At 29.5% G+C, this 18,136-nt stretch overlaps 6 protein-coding genes across 10 annotated transcripts; 5 read left to right on the top strand and 1 right to left on the bottom strand.

The window, feature by feature from the left end:
* Positions 1-121: 121 nt before the first annotated feature.
* LOC107072529 (uncharacterized) lies at positions 122-5,196 on the top strand. Its single transcript, XM_015332536.2, has 2 exons — positions 122-866; positions 4,477-5,196. Exons 1-2 carry the CDS (start codon positions 122-124, stop codon positions 4,716-4,718), a joined length of 987 nt encoding a protein of 328 aa, XP_015188022.2. The 3' UTR covers positions 4,719-5,196.
* LOC107072485 (U3 small nucleolar RNA-associated protein 25 homolog) lies at positions 4,721-7,748 on the bottom strand. The gene has a single exon (XM_015332472.2). The coding sequence runs from the start codon at positions 7,594-7,596 to the stop codon at positions 5,299-5,301; it is 2,298 nt and encodes a 765-aa protein (XP_015187958.2). The 5' UTR covers positions 7,597-7,748; the 3' UTR covers positions 4,721-5,298.
* A 12-nt stretch (positions 7,749-7,760) lies between these two features.
* Positions 7,761-9,704, top strand: LOC107072338 (uncharacterized). Of its 4 annotated transcripts, XM_089171337.1 has the most exons (6): positions 7,761-7,873; positions 7,993-8,403; positions 8,484-8,641; positions 8,906-8,974; positions 9,030-9,110; positions 9,190-9,697. In XM_089171337.1, exons 2-6 carry the CDS (start codon positions 8,339-8,341, stop codon positions 9,471-9,473), a joined length of 657 nt encoding a protein of 218 aa, XP_089027463.1. In that variant the 5' UTR covers positions 7,761-7,873; positions 7,993-8,338; the 3' UTR covers positions 9,474-9,697. The 4 variants fall into 4 exon arrangements, with proteins under 4 accessions (XP_089027463.1, XP_089027464.1, XP_089027462.1 ...); XM_089171338.1 differs by lacking the exon at positions 7,761-7,873 and having other exon boundaries at positions 7,880-8,403; positions 9,069-9,110; positions 9,190-9,704; XM_089171336.1 differs by lacking the exon at positions 7,761-7,873 and having other exon boundaries at positions 7,880-8,403.
* Positions 9,705-10,249: 545 nt separating this feature from the next.
* Positions 10,250-12,191, top strand: Sgf11 (SAGA associated factor 11kDa). The gene is made up of 3 exons (XM_015332549.2): positions 10,250-10,720; positions 10,832-11,056; positions 11,223-12,191. Exons 2-3 carry the CDS (start codon positions 10,840-10,842, stop codon positions 11,993-11,995), a joined length of 990 nt encoding a protein of 329 aa, XP_015188035.1. The 5' UTR covers positions 10,250-10,720; positions 10,832-10,839; the 3' UTR covers positions 11,996-12,191.
* A 141-nt stretch (positions 12,192-12,332) lies between these two features.
* gudu (Armadillo repeat-containing protein gudu) lies at positions 12,333-15,836 on the top strand. Of its 2 annotated transcripts, XM_015332499.2 has the most exons (10): positions 12,333-12,691; positions 12,803-13,109; positions 13,184-13,387; positions 13,476-13,562; positions 13,629-13,877; positions 13,940-14,371; positions 14,457-14,861; positions 14,946-15,167; positions 15,248-15,363; positions 15,454-15,647. In XM_015332499.2, the coding sequence occupies exons 1-10, from the start codon at positions 12,639-12,641 to the stop codon at positions 15,485-15,487; spliced, it is 2,109 nt and encodes a 702-aa protein (XP_015187985.2). In that variant the 5' UTR covers positions 12,333-12,638; the 3' UTR covers positions 15,488-15,647. The 2 variants fall into 2 exon arrangements, with proteins under 2 accessions (XP_015187985.2, XP_089027460.1); XM_089171334.1 differs by lacking the exons at positions 12,333-12,691; positions 15,454-15,647 and adding an exon at positions 15,662-15,836 and having other exon boundaries at positions 13,062-13,387; positions 14,457-15,167.
* Positions 15,724-18,113, top strand: Fib (rRNA 2'-O-methyltransferase fibrillarin). The gene is made up of 5 exons (XM_015332524.2): positions 15,724-15,866; positions 16,295-16,689; positions 16,775-16,948; positions 17,337-17,582; positions 17,669-18,113. The coding sequence occupies exons 1-5, from the start codon at positions 15,854-15,856 to the stop codon at positions 17,840-17,842; spliced, it is 1,002 nt and encodes a 333-aa protein (XP_015188010.1). The 5' UTR covers positions 15,724-15,853; the 3' UTR covers positions 17,843-18,113.
* Positions 18,114-18,136: the final 23 nt, after the last annotated feature.

Consider the following 18,136-nt stretch of genomic DNA (forward strand, 5'->3'; position numbering starts at 1 on the left):
AAAAGAAAAAAAATCATTATAAAATTTAATATATAAAAAAAGAAGTACAGTTTGGTATCATGGTGACCAGGGAGTCAACAGATTGTAGCATTGGAAAGATCTAATTAAAATACAAATAAAAATGAGTAAAGACGGTAGCAGTGGAGAATCAGGCGCCCAAGATTCCGGTGATAATGCGGGGGATGTAAAAGATGTTAATGCAAGCCTTTACGAAGACAAAGGACCAAAAAAAATAGTGCGTATTATAACGGTAATGGCATACATGTTCTCAGTAAGTTTTGTCGCGATCGTATTAAGCGCTTATTATGTATTCCTTTGGGAACCACCTAATCCACGACTCATGCATAGCCCAGCTATTCGTTTACGAGCTGATCCTCGATTAGATTTTCTTAGAATCGAATCACCACCTGAACAACATTTCGAAACAATCTCACGACACTCATCGTCGAAGAGAAATAATTCTAACGAAAGAATTCAAGAACACGTGAAAGAAAGTACCCTCGGTAACAATGATCTTGAAGAATTTGCAACTACCTTGAAAACTACCCTGGCAGAAGAACTGATTCATGAAAGAAATAACGACAACTATTCTTCTTCTTATTCTTCTTCTTCTTCTATACAAGAATATCTCATCAAACATAATAATCGAGACAATGAAGATGACAATATGAAGGAAAATAAAAAAATCAATTTACCATGGAAGAATCTTCGTCAAAATTATAATTTAAAGCAGAGTATAGTAATCGATCGAGAAGGAGAAAGAAAGGACAAAATGAATGAGACAATTTTCATGAATAAAATTATGTATAACAACTTAATGGAAAAGAGTGAACGAAAACATGAAGAAGATGAAAATAAAGAAAAAAGTAAGTCGTTGGGTAAACAAATTGTCGAAATGAGCTTTTTATTTATTTAGTTTTATCGAAAAACGATTAGTTAGATTTATAAAATATTATTCGCATAAATCATATAAAGAGAACGTATAATGCTTAACTTACTTTTGATCGCTATATTATACTTATCTCGTATGGAGGTTGTTTTTAACGTGATATAGTCTTATAAGACAGTTACCGAAACGTGAAAAGCTTTGAAAGAGAATTTCGAGAAAATTTATAGAACACTTCGTAGTCGCATAAACAGATTTCTCGTATGGTTTAGTTTATTATACAAGTCAGTAGTTACGTCAGCTTCACGTTGGCTTTGCAACGATCCAGAAATTCTCTCCTTTTAGATCCTATTTCACGTGTGTGAATATTTCATCTATCCCATAAAAAATAAAAAATAAAAACAAAGTAGCAACGACGAGGATTACGACGAGAAATATCCAATTGATAAAACTATACAAAAACATTTTGATTTTCTGTTCGAAATGAATAATTTAAATGGATATTTGAATCGACTAGAATTATTGGCATATTTTTACGTTTAATTTATATAAAGAAAATTGAATTTTAGATTTTAATTCAAAGTTATATAAATAATTATTAATAGATTTTATTCAAAATGATTAAAAGATGGCGTCGATGTATAATCAATGATACGCTATATTAACTTTGACTATGTTTTTATATTTATAATAATTTAATCTTCTACAAGAAAATAAAATTAGATAATTTCAAATCTGTAACATAATTTACATTAGTATAATTAAATTATCCTTACAATAACTATAACTTGTATTTAGCGAAAATGTGAAAAAAAATACAGATATGTGCATAAGTATGTGACTTGAAAGTTATATAACATTATAGAAGATTAAAATATCAACGCAATATATATACATACATTAGTTTACTCTAAAAGCAATAAAAAATATATCTTAATCAAGTAACATCTTTTACAACCGGTTAAATATGACTATCCGTTTAAATACTTCGTTACGAAACGATCCAAGAAATCTATAAAAAAAAATGTATAAGAACATTAAAGAAAAACAGGAAAGAGGATAGGGATGAAATCGAGTAGGAGGAGGAGGGGGTAGAATAGGAGAAGATTAAAGCCTTAGAAATAAGGGTGTTCGTGATATAGATGTACCAAGATCATCTGTATTGTGAACGTAATAAGTATAACAGGGTCAAACAGTTATGGCTTCTTTTAGTATTTTTTTTTCCTACGTCAGGGTTACATAAAACAATAAGAAATTCGAATTGAAAAATGATCTATTTTATTCGCAATTATACCAACAATCTAATAAATCTAATAAATCGATTAAATTGGATTCGATTAATCTAAGCAATTTTGTCCATCCAATAATCGTTCGAAGAACATTTAACGAATAAAATATGGTTTGATCGAACGACGCATGTTTGTCAAAGTAGCGAACGATAGGTATATTCATTCTGACGCACATTTCGACAAAAACAAAGGTGTGTCGTCATAATCCTTCGAGACACATCTCGAAAAGAATATTTTCTTTTCATCAATCTTCAAAATTAAATAAAAAATCTCATAAATTTTTTCGAAAAATATATATTTTTTTTCATTTTGTCCAATATTCATTCATTTTTACCAGAGTCAAAGATTGTCGAAATTAAAGGATATTTGTTAAATCAAATTCACGTTATGTAATCTAAATTTAAAAAAGAATTTACCTATGTGAAACGAATGATCTTAGAAAAACAAGAGAAAGAAATCTCTTGTGAATGGTAAAAATACGAAAACATAATCGACTTTTTCCTTATTTTTTCTAATAAATATTTTCGAAAAGAATTTGACTAAGATAAAGAAAAATATCAAATGAAATTTCATTTGTGAGAATACTTACTTGAGTATGAAGTACGAGTGATCGATCGATTATTATCTATCGACGTTTGCCAACAACGTTCAAAAAAATAAAAATAAACAAGAGAAAAGAAGAAGAAAGAAGTTAAAAAAATATTTCGAAAAAATAAAACAACTGCTGTGTGTGAAAGTGAAAAAAAAAAGAAATCAACTCAAAGCTACGCATAAAATGTGTGCGCGCACGCGTAAGCTTCTTTCTCTCTTTCATTTTTATTTTCAAGTTAGCTCATTGGACGAGTTTGCGCATTGGGGATGTTTGCACCACGTATATATCTATTTTCTCGAGGTGGGTGTGCTTTTAGTAATAAAAACAGCTAAGCAATATAAGGTCGGTCTAATTGTAAGTAAAATACAAGAATCGGAAGAAAGAGGAATATCTAAATAGTAGAAGAAAAAGACAAAAATTAATAAAAATAAGAAGAAAAGGGTGCTGTGCTTTTAATGTGCTAAGAGACTATATATATTCATTCATTCGCACGCATACATACACAAAAATGCGCTTCTTGTTCTCTCTCTTTCTCTTTAATATTTTTTATTTTATTCTTACTGCTGAGCAATTGGTATCTAAAAAATAACTTTATAGATATAGCATATTTAGATTCAATAAGAGATTATGACGAGGAAAAGGGTTTCTCCCTAGGTTGAAATCCACGTGGACATCTGTCATATTCATTCATGCACGATTATCTAATGTTTACGAAAGTATATCGAAAACATAAGGGAGTGATATGATCGCACGCGCCTAGTCTTAATAAACAAAGAAAATTAATTAATATATAACAATGTGTGTCTATGCGTGGTGAATGTTGCGTGCGTTTAACTAGAATATTTTAGACATCAGTAGGGAAATTAATTTACAAAAAGAAAAAAATAAGACAAATGAAACTTTGATGAAAATCTAAGATTGACGTAATTGTGCATACCTTTTTTTAAAAAAACTAATTAACTTTTATGAATGACGAATCGAATTGCGAGCAATTTCATGAAAAAATAAAATAAAAGGAAGAGAACATAATTATTTTTATACTGAAATATACATTCTCAGGAAACCAAATTGAAGATGCAGCTTCCAAGAAAAATGAGCGCTCAAAACGTAATGGCAAGTATCACTCGTACTTTGGGTACTCGTGAAAAAGTTCAAGCAAATGAGATACGTTTCGCTGGCGAGGAAAGAAAGGATAAATTATATGAACCTAAGCACAAGAAAAAATTAATACGCGTACTTACCGTAATAGCCTACATTATATTCGTCAGTATGGCTGCTATTATTCTATCCTTGTATTATACTTTTCTTTGGGACCCAATGGATCAATCCATTCGAACGGCGAGGGTGAAGGATCAGGTGCTCAAACCTGATTGTAAAACTTCGGACACTATAGCGATTCCATCTACTCTTAATGGTAATATTTCTATACTTTTTGGTTATTAGTGGATTTGTAAATTAAACAAAATTTGCAACATACACTGGTCAACAAAATTTCATTATTTTAGAGAACATTTTATTTCGTAAGTTATGGAAATGAAATAAGTAAAAAAAGGCTTGTTTTAAATTAAAAGCTATTTGTAACTATTAAAAATTATTATTTTTTTATATATTATACACCTACTTATTTCTCTATCCTTTAATATTTTTTGACACTATTGTTACTTTATTAATCTATTAATATATCTTTTTATTTATTTGATATTTTGCAGAAACTCAGATCGGAAAGACAACTACTGCTAAGTCAATCACAACAAACGAGACTACGGATGAGACATCAGAAATGTCAACTACTCTACGGGAAAAAAGCCTTTTACAAATATTAACTGGAACAACAAAAACCAAAGAAATATTCCCTTATACATCTTCCTCCTCAATTGCATCTAAAGAATCTCGAATGATCGATGTTGTTACAACCACCAAATCTTATAAAGAGGATAAAAGTCGAAATTAAGATTAGATTCATCGTTTTTCTTTTTATTTTCCTTTTATGAGAAAAGAGTCGAAATCTGAATGATTGTACAATATGCAGTGATGCAAAGGCCTATGCTCTTAAACTTTATTAATATGTAAATACTTAAAATTAATGTATGCAAAAAAATATTCTTCTATTTTTTAATAACTATTATTACTATTATTATTAGTATTATACCCGTATCACACACCAAGGGTATTATTATTATTATTATTATTATTATTATTATTATTATTATTATTATTATTATTATTATTATTATTATTTAGGTACGAGTCAATCGACTTTATTCGTCTGTAGGATCCAAACTATTGACAATTATTTCGAGTACCTGTTTGATTGAATAAAATGACAGATTTGTGTCGTATGTATTATAAAAATTTAAAAATTAAATGATTACATGTAAATCGTTACTATATATTGTAGAGAAATTTTCAATAAATTTAAATTCTATAAATTTAAGCGCAAATATTAGCATGCAACAGAAGTAGAAAAATATGTTTATTTTTTTCTAATAAACAGTAATATATATTTAAATCGAATTGACCAATGATAAAAATTATGCAGTTGTAATAATTGTATGTACTGTTTTTTCTGACTTAATCATTTGGTTTGCTCTTTCTGTACCGACTATAGCAGACAGTACATAAGAATCGTATTTAGTGTATATACTAGTTACACTCATGTTATTTTTAGAACCTGCTTTAGGATTTTGATAACTTTCTTGCATAAAATTGCAAATTTCATTATAAAAATGTGGAATCGTCGGTAATGAATAAAATATAATATGTCGTATACCTTTTATACGTATTCGATTATAAAAGTGAAAACGCTCTGAATATAATAAAAAATGTGCATCACTATGGAAGAACATATCCCTAGCTCGTGCCACTTTAGCATCACGGGAATAATCACTAATTTGTACAAAATTGATCTCTTCTTTCTTGAGATAATTTCTAAGCTTCACAAAATCATAATAATCGACTACGTAAATCAATGTATGATTCATTATTCCGTCCTTGAATCGCGGTAATATTTCCTTTTTGAAAACTTCTAATCTATCAACTAATGATTGAGGATAACTTAACGAATAAAATTTCTGGAACGTTTGAGTTACTCGAAGCACTACTTGATTAACAGAACCAGAATGTATAGCATTCTGCACCTTAACTTTTCCCGCATAATTACAACAATTTTTGTTAAAGATATTCACAATCTGTGGAAGTAGAACATTAGAAAATATTAACGTTTGTCTATAATATTTGGACCAACCATTGATGCTCCAACTTCTTACACGCGAAAAATCAATCCCAGAACTTTTTTTTGGTTGTAAGTGGAGATGATTTAAAATATGCAACATATGATCCCAATTTTGCATTAGAAATAACTCTGTTTGATCCACGATCAACAATTCTATAGATGCTAGAAAATCATAATCTCTTTCTGCTTCTCCTTCCACACCAATCAGCATTCTCAGACCCAACATGGAACAAATAATTATATCCGATGAATAAAATTCTGTGTAAAGTTTTAAAGTTTTCTTCGTGATCGATATTCCTATTTTAAAATCATCACTTATATTTCCTTCAAATATTTTAGCATAATCCTCCGGTTTTGGATTTTTCTTGGGCAAGGCCAATTCATTGCCAGTAAAATCTTTCATAAATCTATTTTTGTTCATCACTGAACCACCTGTATCTTCTCCAATTAATATTGCAATTAATAATTTGACAATTTGTAAACACGAATGTTTAAAAGGCAAAATTATGAGGACTTTTGGTCGAAAAAATCCTTGATCTCTATATTCATCAGGAATATTCGCAGTTGCTAAATCTTTCAATTTAGCTAATTTAGCATTATGATGCAATATTTTAGTTCTAGTTTTTAATAGATGATTAATTGTATGCAAACAATATACAAATCTAATTTCTTCAGCATTAGAAAATGTTCTTTCCGGATAATATAAGTCTTGATAATTGTTTATTATTGAAAACAATTCTTTTTGGAGTGGAGTTAATGGACTTGTCACTGATTCTATAGAACTTAAATTAGTAGAGTTAGCCTTTTCAAGATTAGGCTGAATTTGTGGTTTTATGAATAAATCATTCCAATCTACCGTATCGATTAAAATAGGAACTTTACCGCTTTGCGCATATTGTTTTGTTTCCAAAACAGAAATTGTAGAAATATTATCAGAGTTATTTGCATTTTTTGAGTTTGGTATTTCACAGATAATATTTCCAAGTTTTGGCCATTTGAACTTCGTTACCTCTGTAATTTGCAGCTCGCATGAAAGAACTTTCAAAAGATTTGTATCCAAATCATAATTTAAATGTACAGAATAAGGATCTTTCAAACAGTCAACATCCTCTTTAACCGTCTCAATATCTTCCTCTGCATCTTCCAAATTTTCATCTTCATCTTTTTGATTAGTCATTTTCTCCTTGTCCTCTTCGTCTGTTGATGAATTTTTATTTTCATTATTCTGAAAACTTTCATCATGACTCTGGTAACTTTCATCATTACTGGTGGAACTTAATTCAGATAGTTCACTTTCGGAATCAGATTTACTATTCACATTTCTTAATATTTTCCTATTTGGTAATTTTTCTACTAATTTATTAACATAATCTACTTCATCCTCAGAATTATCAGTAACTTCATGATGACTTTGTTGTGCAGCTTCTTCTTCTAATAACCTTCGACGATTTTCAATTTGTTCATTTTTCAATTCTCGTTCCTTAACATATGATGCTTCTCGATAATTAAACTTCGTTTTCTTACGTTTTCGTTGTTTCTCATATCGTTTATCATATGATCCTTTTCCACCATGGAAAGATCTTTTTTTACCCGACATAATTTACATTTAATTTACAATTCAGTCTTTAACCATTAATATTACAGTATATTTTCTCTATAGAGTACAACAGTCATTTAAAATGCACGTGGATTTCATGTGCTATATGCAACTACTAACCTAGCTTTCCTTTTCCGCGTTCGTACCCATTGATATATTATCCCACGGAGTTAGAGAATAAGGGGAACGATCGCTGTGTATAAAATTATCCCCAAAATATAGAACAAATAAAGTTTTATTCCAGGGTGCGCTGTAGCTGCTTAGCACATCATCCATGGTAATTGAAAAATCATTTTTCCTATTTGATAGATGATAAATTATTTTCTAAATAACAAACTATATGAGCTGCCTATTTTGAAAGTGGCCTACCTCCATTTGTCAAGTATTATTTTCCAGTTGCATGTGGTTATTGTACACCTTCATGTTATATATCAATAAAGCAATTGGGATTGCTTATATTCCGAGTAAATATGATAATACTTTATTGTAAATAAAATGAGACAAGAAGATTTTGTAATAAAATTATTAAATGACACAATTTTTTAAAGTGTAAAGAATTATTATAATGAAGAATCAATCAACTGTTTACATTCTTGGACGCTATATATAAGAATAATTTTGTGGTTATGATTCTGTTTACAAATATATTTATTATTGTAATTCAGAAAAACAATTATAAATTTTTAAAAACTTTTGTTTTTATTTAAATAATATTCTTTTTCCAACAATCAGTTATTGAAAAATGGTGAAGTTGTGTTATTTATGTGATAGAAAAGCGTCGAGAGCTGACAATATTTCTTTGCATCAGTAAGTGCAAATTATTTTTAATTTTTTAGATGAAATCCTTTATTATGTTATTAATAATATTTAAATTTGATCAATTTTAGATTTCCGAAAAATTTGGAGATACGTTTGAAGTGGCTAAATGCTTGTGGATTAACTGAAAATAATGATGTAAAAAGAACTTGCATATGTTCCAGACATTTCAAAGCTGATGATATTTGTCAATCAAAAATTTTTGGAGTTGTTAAATCTTCTATAAAACGTAATGCAGTTCCTACACTTTATTTAACAAATCCACTCAGTATTGATAAAACTAGTAAATTACCACCAAACACGCCGCTATCGGAAGTATTTCATGAGAATGGAGTCAGCAATCAATCGTCATCATGTTTTTTCTGAGAATAATATTGTCAACCAATATAATGTACTCAATACTTTGCAAAAAAGTAAAATAATAAGATTTATGTATAAACATAGAAGGATAGTAACAAAAAAAATATTTGTATATTATTTCTACTATTTGTAGGTCCAAAAAAATGTTTTGAAGTAGACAATACTGAATGTCAAACCTCAAATAATAGTAGCATTAATTTTGGTAAGTTTAATGGAAAAATTTAATTTTTTAATATTGTTAAATATTTTAATTCCAGGAGCCTCTTGTAACCAATCTGATTTAAATGAATTTATAGAAAATGCAAAATCAAATCCTATCAGCGAAGACGAAAATACTGGTGAGAATAAATATTATATTTTATTGTTAATATTTTTCAAATATTTTTCTAATTAATACTGTTTTATTCTTATTTAAAGTTCCACATGAAATTGATTCCCCAAATCAATTTCGAAAGCGTAAATTTTACGAGCCTCGTCATGTTAGTGAAATTTCAATATCAGATTTTGCGACGCCTAAAAGGGGTAAAAGAACCCTTTCTTTAATAAAAGAGACTGATAAAAAAAAATCGGATAAAATAAAGCAGCTACAGAGGCAAACGAGGAACCTCAAGAAAAAAATTTCATCTTTGCAAGATTTAATAAATCATCTTAAGGAAAACCGTATGTTAACTGATGAGAGTGGTGATGCTCTAATGGTATAGTATATTCTAACTAATATAAATTGTATAATTATAAAATTGTAAATATTTTACACAAATGTTATGGATCACGAATTTAACTAATAATTTAGTTTATTGATGTTTTATGATAAGGTATTTATCATCAAATATTTGTAGCAATTGTACATATTTACTTTATTTTTCTTTTCTCAGCGGATTTCGGTATAAAAATTTTAACTAATATTAAATATTTCGCTTATCACTATTTACAAATTAAGTTGGTTTTATTTTAAATAGGTTTATTTTTTTTTTAATTTCAAAAATACTTCTTCTTTTTAATAAAATTATTCTTTTAAATTCTCCTAAACAGTAAAAAAATAATTGTTCAGTATTATCTTGTATTTTAAAATAAATTTGCATTGAATTAAAAAAAAATTTTATAATAACATTCCTGTTTTGAATAACCCGCTGCTTTCCCCTTTGCGCACAAAAGAATGCGCAGAACCGAGCTGGAACCTCAGAGGACAGAGAAAGTGTTATTCTTCTGTCTTTCTTAGTCGGAACAGCTTCCACTTATAGAAACTGTCCATATAGAAGTATTACATATATGGCAATTTGTCATAAATTGCGTCCCTTAAAAAAGTAACAAAATACCATTAATTATTTTTGCCACTAGGGCGGCGTGGTGATCACTTTGATCGTAGTGACGTCACAGAAAACTGTTGAGCATTTCGTATACATATAATATACATATGATGTGCTAAGCAGCTACAGCGCACCCTGGAATAAAACTTTATTTGTTCTATATTTTGGAGATAATTTTATACACAGCGATCGTTCTCCTTATTATTTAAGCTTGTGGTTAGTAAAGTGACAGTCGCATAAAAGAGAACACGTGTTAAAAGGAGTTAGAATAAATTTTATCAAAGATGTCGTGGTTTATCTCTTTTCGTCAGAATATTTTCATTATATACGTCGTGTTCACATCACAATCTTAAAAGTATAACTTAACGTTTAACTTGCCTTAATAACAGTGTATGTGTATATATATAGATATATAGATATATATACATTAATCTATATATGTATATATAGACTGTAAATAAGAATAGTAATTTAAAAAGTTGATACATAGGAATGTATACACATGTAAATTATATTAATTAGCATAATAATTAGTTGAATTGTTTAACTAATTTTCTTATTGTTAATTACGATAAGTCATATTTTATATTTATATCCGTCCATTGTAAAAATTTGGATTATTAAATAAAAATCTAAAATAAACGGTACGTAACAAATACTTTTATAATATGATAGAGATTAACTCTTTTTTAATTTTTAGACAATTAGACAAGTTTTTAGTCTCATTACTTTATTTTTTTTTTCAAATGTTACAGTCTTTAAGATGTCTGTTCCTGAAGAAAGAATTGATGAATTAAATGCACAATTTTTGGAATTTATGAGTAATCCCGCAGACGTGGAAGTCGCTACTAAAGAGTTGTACGATGATCTTTTAGACGACGTTTTAATGGGTTTTGTTTTTGATGTACACAGAACCACAAAAACAGGAAGTTCCGATGTTGAAGAAGGTATTCCTGATGATGAATCGTATGCTATTGTAGGTGAGTCAACTTGTCAATATTTTCATTGTAACTAGTTAAGTATTTGTAATAGAAATTATATTAATTATTTATTTTCATAATAATACATCATAAATTAAACAATAATTAAAATTACTAAAATGGATATAAATTAATAAGAATAATTAAACAATTTGTCATATTCCAGATTCGCCAGGATTAGATGTATTTGGTCAACATCCGGTAAAAAAATCTCAAGAATGTACTTGTCCAAATTGTGATAGGGGCGTAGCTGCTTGTAGATTTGCAACGCATTTAGAAAAGTGCATGGGTATGGGTCGTAATAGTTCACGTATTGCATCAAGGAGAATAGCTAATAATTCTAAAGATCTTAGTACATTCAGTGGAGTAATAAGTGATGACGATGACGATGTGGATTGGAGTTTAAATAATGATAAACGTAAGAGAAGAAAAGATCGTAATGGAATAAAGAGAACAAAATCACAGAAGAACAATCAAAGAAATGGGGATAATTTAAACGAGCATATCCATAGTAGCAATGAAAATTCACCATCTAATTATGAGAATATGTCCTTAGAAGATAAGAGAGCACTCTTAACGCAAATATGTGGTGTAGTATCTGAGCACACAAAAAAACTTTGTACAAGATCTATGCGTTGTCCTCAACATACAGAAGATCAGAGGAAAGAAATGCGAGCGAATTTAGAATCTGAAAAAAGTGCGCAAACTGGTCAAGATAATCTTCACGTAGACGTTGATACTTATGAAGATAACGATGGACAAAATTTAAGAGATGCCCTAGCACGGTGGGACCGAGAAGGATCCAGTCATTCTAGTCCTGCTGACTCTGCTTCTACGACTTCTACATCTTCCTTAAGTAGAAAGAGGGAAACTAAATCTAAGGGGAAGGGCAAAGGTTCTAAACGAGATCGTGGTTCTCCTATTTCACAAGGAGATTAAAATATTGTATTAAATTTATTTTTTAGTGATATGAACATTTGACAAGAATGAAAATATTGAATAATGTTCCTACGCATTGTGCAAAGTTTCAAAGACCTAAGAAGATTGTTATGAAAAAATAATGTAAAACTGGAAATTTCTTTAACTCAATAAGTGTCCATTTGATATCTATGAAATAAATTAAATTATTCCATCACTTTTCCCTTTTCTCTCTCCCTCCTATTGTTTTTGTAACCTGTATTAGATATTTATTAGTTAATCACAATGTATTCTATTTGTATTTTGATATTGTAAAGAATTATTCATTAATTAGTTAGTACACCGAATATTAAAAAAAAAAAAAAATTAAACAAATCTGTACATACTATAACATAAAAATTGATAAATAAATGTATTTAAAAAAAAAAATAAAAAAATGAACTTTTATTTTTGACTTTTGTTTATACATTTATCGTCGATTTCCGTTAATGTCGTAATAATATCATCGAACGATTGTTTGATCAATAATTCGTTAATGTTTATCACTAATAAAACCTTTAAGATATTTTGGAATAACATCGCTGCTTTTCAATATGGCAATCATATATTTGTATTGTATTTTAATTATCTAATTTGTTAAAAGAAAAAACTGCGATACAACAAAATGCTACTTAGAAAGAAAAAGGAATTAGACATAGTAGAACCATCTCTAACCGAGTAATATTTTTAATAACTTACATATTTTCTTCCTTTGTAATACTTATAATATAATACATTTTTTAAATATAAATTAATTTTAATGAATATTATCTTCCGTAATTATGACAGATTTGAACTCGATCAAATATCAGAGGTAACAGAAATTGATCAACCAAAACCATTATTATCGATTGTCACCGGAGAACCCTTTGGTCCAAGAGTTCATTATGTCAGGGAAAAAGAGGAAGATGAAAGTTCAGACGACGAACCAGAATCAGAAGGAGACGACGATATGAGATTTTTGAAAGATGACGTGTCCGATGTTTCCTCTGAATTTTGGATAATGCAAAAGTTAATCAAATATATGAAAGCTGGAAATCAAACTGCTACCACAATATCTTTGTGTCTACTTAAAGATTACGATCTTACAAGCAGAGTTAGTTCTTTTTCTTAATATTAACATTGTTAGATGTATTTTGCACAAACTAGTACTTTCTTTTATATATTCAGGTAATTCAAAAAGCTATTGAAAAAATGGGAGGATTGGAAATTTTAGTTAATCTTTTGGAAACTAATGATATCAAATGTCAAAATGGATCTTTGTCTGTGTTAATTTTAATAGTAACTTCAAGTGAAATGCGTCGTGCTCTTATTGATTATGGTATTGTGACATCGCTCATTCATTTACTTAAACATCCTATTAGAGACATTCAAGTTAGTTTTATATACTTTTCTAAGAATTATTTTTTTAAGTTATTTATATTAATTTTAAATTTATCAGCAATTTATTTTTCTTTATTAGATACTAGCTGCTGAAATTATGGCTGTTATTGCACAAGTAAGAAAAGCTAGAAAACAAATTAGAGTTCGTGGTGGTATACCTCTATTAGTAAGAAATTTAATTTATTATATAATTCATTCTTAACTATGCAATTTTAATGTGCATATTTAATAGCTGGACATTATGGATATACCGGATAATATTCTTCACCGTTCTTTTGACGAATTAAATAATGTTCAAAAAGAGTTAATCGCTGTTGCTATAGGCGGTGCTAAAGTATTAAACTCTATAGCGGTGAGCCCAAAAATAAAAGTAGAACTTCAAAAACATGGAGTTGTTCTACTTATGGCACGTTTTTTAAAGAGCCGTCACACTGATTTAATAATTCCTATCATGGGAACAGTGCAGCAATGTGCAGATCTGGTAACTTTAATTAATATCGTAATTACAAATCTTTTCATTTGTTAATAATCTTAAAATATTAGACAGTGTGCAGATTGGCTTTTGAACAAATGGGTATTATTGCCGACATTGTATACCATTTGAAAGATGAAGATATGAAATTGAAAGAAAATTGTGCCTTAGCTATATTCAAATGCGCAATAAATAAAACAACTAATAATATGGTTAGAGAGGCTGGTGGTTTGGATCCTTTATGTAAACTCATACAATCTCAGGATGTCTGCGCTAATAAACGTTTATTAGCTGCAGTAACGGGTGCTATTTGGAAATGTGCTGTAAGTCCGGAAAATGTAACAAGATTTAATCAGAACAATTTAATAGCATTTCTAGTTCCTCTTCTTCAAGAAAATGAAGATGAAGATGTTTTATCTAATGTAGTCGGAGCATTAGCTGAATGTTGTAAGGATCCCATAAATAGAGGAATCTTAAGAACACATGATGGATTACCTAAGTTAGTGAGTATTATCTTTAACATGATTAAAATTTCAATTACGCAATTATAGAATAACTTGAAAATTAAAATTCTATAATTTTGAATAGATCAAATTGCTGTGTTCTACTTATGAACCGTTATTAGAAAATATACCATTGGTATTAAAAGAATGTGCAGAAGATGAACAATGCATGGATATTATTAATGATCCTGGACATAAATTAGATGGTGTTAGATTATTATGGTCTCTATTAAAACATCCAAGTGATGTTATCAAGACAAATGCTTGTCTTGCTTTAGTTCCGTGCATCAAATACGCTAAAGATTCTCCTGAAATGGTGCGAGCTTTTGTAGGTGGATTGGAACTTACAGTCAGTCTTTTGAATAGTACCAATCCTAAAGTACTAAGCGCTGTTTGTGCTACAATAGCTCAAATTGCATTAGATCCTGAAAATCTTGGTATTTTAACTGATCATGGAGTGGTGCCTAAATTGGCTAGTCTTGCTAAGACAGTTAATAATAATTTAACAATAAGACTTGGAAATTCTAATTATCAATATTTACATATTTTTAATATTTTCTTGTTTCTTTTTAAGGAAAATGAGGATCTTAGAAGTAATCTAACTTTAGCTATCGCATATTGCTGTGAATGGGGTAAGAATAGTTCTGAGTTTGGTAAACTTAATGCAGTTGCTCCTCTTGTCGGTTATATGAACAGTAAAAACAAAACTGTCCTCAAAGGAGTCTGTATTGCAATGTATCATTTAAGTAAAGACCCTATGAACTGTGTAACCATGCATAGCTGTGGCATTATAAAGGTATATCTCATACAAGATTATAAATTTATAAATAAACTCCATCAATTTAAATAAACTCATACAATGTTTATATTTCGTAGCACGTATTACGATTGGTCGGTTCGGAGGATCCAGAAGTACAAATAGCTGCTGCTAGTACGATTCGACATATTAGAAAACTTGCATTAACAGCTGAAAAATTACACTTCAAAGACATGTAAATTTTCATTAATTATTCCCACTAACATTTCTTTATGATCTTTGAGATTAATATTTTAATATTATTTGATTTATATATCATTTTTAGAAACTTACTTCAAGACACAGACTACCAATCCTAAAGTCGAATGAAGTTAAAGCATATTAAAACATAATTAAAGCAACTTATAACAATTAAATTAAATTTAATATATTCCGCTTATTTTTTAATTCTGATAATCCTAAATATATTTATAAAAATAATCCTATACTGAATAAATAAAAGAAATATTCTAATTTGATTTGCATATTACTAGGGATAATCGATATTTCGATAATTATCGCAATAGTATCGATAATCGAACTACCATTGAGTATTTTCCTTTGAGTTCCGGTATCTTTCCTCCGGCATTTGGAATTCGGATAGAAGAGCTGCGAGACGCACGTGTTCTAAAATTAAAGTCGAATTTTATATTTAATAACAAGTATTAATTAAAACAGAAACAAATATGGGTAAACCAGGTATGTGTGTGTGTGTGTTATTATTTATATTGTTATTTTACTGTTTTATTTATTTTTTTCTAAATCTACTCTATTAAAATAAATTTTGTCAACATCGTAATTCATAACCTCAAATCCAAGAGTGTTGTTTTCTCACATGCACATGCGTTGTTTGAATTAATATATTTACTACACAATCGATGCATTTTCAAATAAAAAATAAAATAACTATAAACAATAAATAATTAATTTTTTATTTTTGTCTGAGAAAGTTTATTTTTATATTTTATTATTTTAATTATTTTTAATTTATTTTTAATTTATTTTTATAAGAAAATATAAATGTATTTTATCTCGTGATTATGTAGAAAAATTGAAATATATTAATTTTTGTAAATAGAGAATCTTAATGAAAGATTATGATCTAATAATACTTTGTATAATTCTAGGTTTCTCACCAGGAGGTGGTGGTTTTGGTGGAAGGGGAGGTGGTGGTGGAAGAGGAGGTGGTTTTGGTGGAAGAGGAGGAGGTGGTGGAAGAGGAGGTGGTTTTGGTGGAAGGGGTGGAGGCGGTGGAAGAGGAGGAGGTGGTGGCTTCGGTGGAAGAGGAGGAGGTGGCGGCCGTGGCGGAGGTAGAGGAGGCGGAAGAGGTGGAGGTACTCCACGTGGACGTGGTGGAAGAGGGGGTCGTGGTGGAGGAGGTTTTAAAGGAGGCAAAACCGTTCTTATAGAACCCCATCGTCATGCAGGAGTTTTTATTGCCAAAGGGAAAGAAGATGCTTTGGTTACTTTAAATCTGGTACCTGGTTCAGAAGTTTATGGTGAAAAGAGAATTAGTGTAGAGGTAAATACTTAATAACTATTTGATAATAATTTAATATGGTAGTTAACAATATATTTAAATGTTTATTTAATTATGAATTGTGCAGGGAGAAAACGGAGAAAAAGTTGAATACAGAGTTTGGAATCCCTTCAGATCTAAATTGGCTGCCGCTATTGTCGGAGGCGTTGATCAAATTCACATGCCGCCTGGAAGTAAAGTTTTGTATTTAGGTGCAGCTTCGGGTACTACTGTTTCACATGTTGCAGATGTTGTTGGTCCGGTAAGAAATTTTTCTTTTATGTTTAAATATCATTTAACCCTTTGCACTATGATTCAATACTTTTAATAAGCTGTGTACTATATTTAGTACTATACTTTTTGTTTTTTATGTTTAACTCGTAAGATTCGCCACAAGTAGGATTCATTGATTTATATAGTATTACATTAATGTATTATCAATACATGCATACATTAGAGCCAAATTGATTTGATAATCGTCGATTTGGTGTCGAAGTTATGCTAAAATAATTACATACATATTTTTTTGTGAAGTAAAGTATATATTTCTTTACTTTGAAAAGGTATGCATACAAATTTAATATTTGTATGTATATATTTTTTCCTATTAGATCGATTATATGAATAATTTTGATTATTTTTCTATTTAGGAAGGACTAGTGTATGCTGTTGAGTTTTCACACAGATCTGGAAGAGATCTCATAAATGTTGCCAAGAAAAGGACTAACATCATCCCTATAATAGAAGATGCTAGGCATCCTCACAAATACAGAATGCTTATTGGTATGGTTGATACGATATTTGCAGATGTAGCACAACCAGATCAAGCGAGAATAGTAGCATTAAATGCTCAATATTTTCTCAAAAATGGTGGCCACTTCGTAATTTCTATAAAGGTTTGTTTTCTTATCTACATGTATGTTGTTTTGTTTGATAACACGTGTCTAAATTGTTTTTTCTTTTTTTTTAAATATAATTTTAGGCAAGTTGCATAGATTCAACTGCACAACCAGAAGCTGTCTTCGCTGGAGAAGTAAAGAAACTTATTGGAGATAAATTAAAACCACAAGAACAAATCACTTTAGAACCTTATGAGAGGGACCATGCAGTTGTAGTTGGTGTGTTTAGGCCACCTCCCAAAAATTCTTCTATTTAAATAGTGTATAAAATTTATTTTTTAGTGATATGAACATTTAACAAGAATGAAAATATTGAATAATCAATCGGCGGCGGGCCATAAGGGAGGTGGTTTCGGGCCCGCCCACGGCATATTCCATTGACCGTGAGCGGATCCGAGACCACTTCCTGGAGGTCCACCGAGTTAGAGAAGCTGGGGGCGGTGATCCCGACATATTCATATTTTATATCTGTGAAAATTTTTACTTATACTATTTAAGGAACTTATTAAAATAAACGTTTTACTGATATATTTTTTTGCTTCAAGAGTAAA

The sequence above is a fragment of the Polistes dominula genome, unplaced genomic scaffold (genome assembly GCF_049000335.1).
Source record: "Polistes dominula isolate Pdom_NZ unplaced genomic scaffold, Pdom_raw_medaka contig_31, whole genome shotgun sequence".
Lineage (NCBI taxonomy): Eukaryota > Metazoa > Arthropoda > Insecta > Hymenoptera > Vespidae > Polistes > Polistes dominula.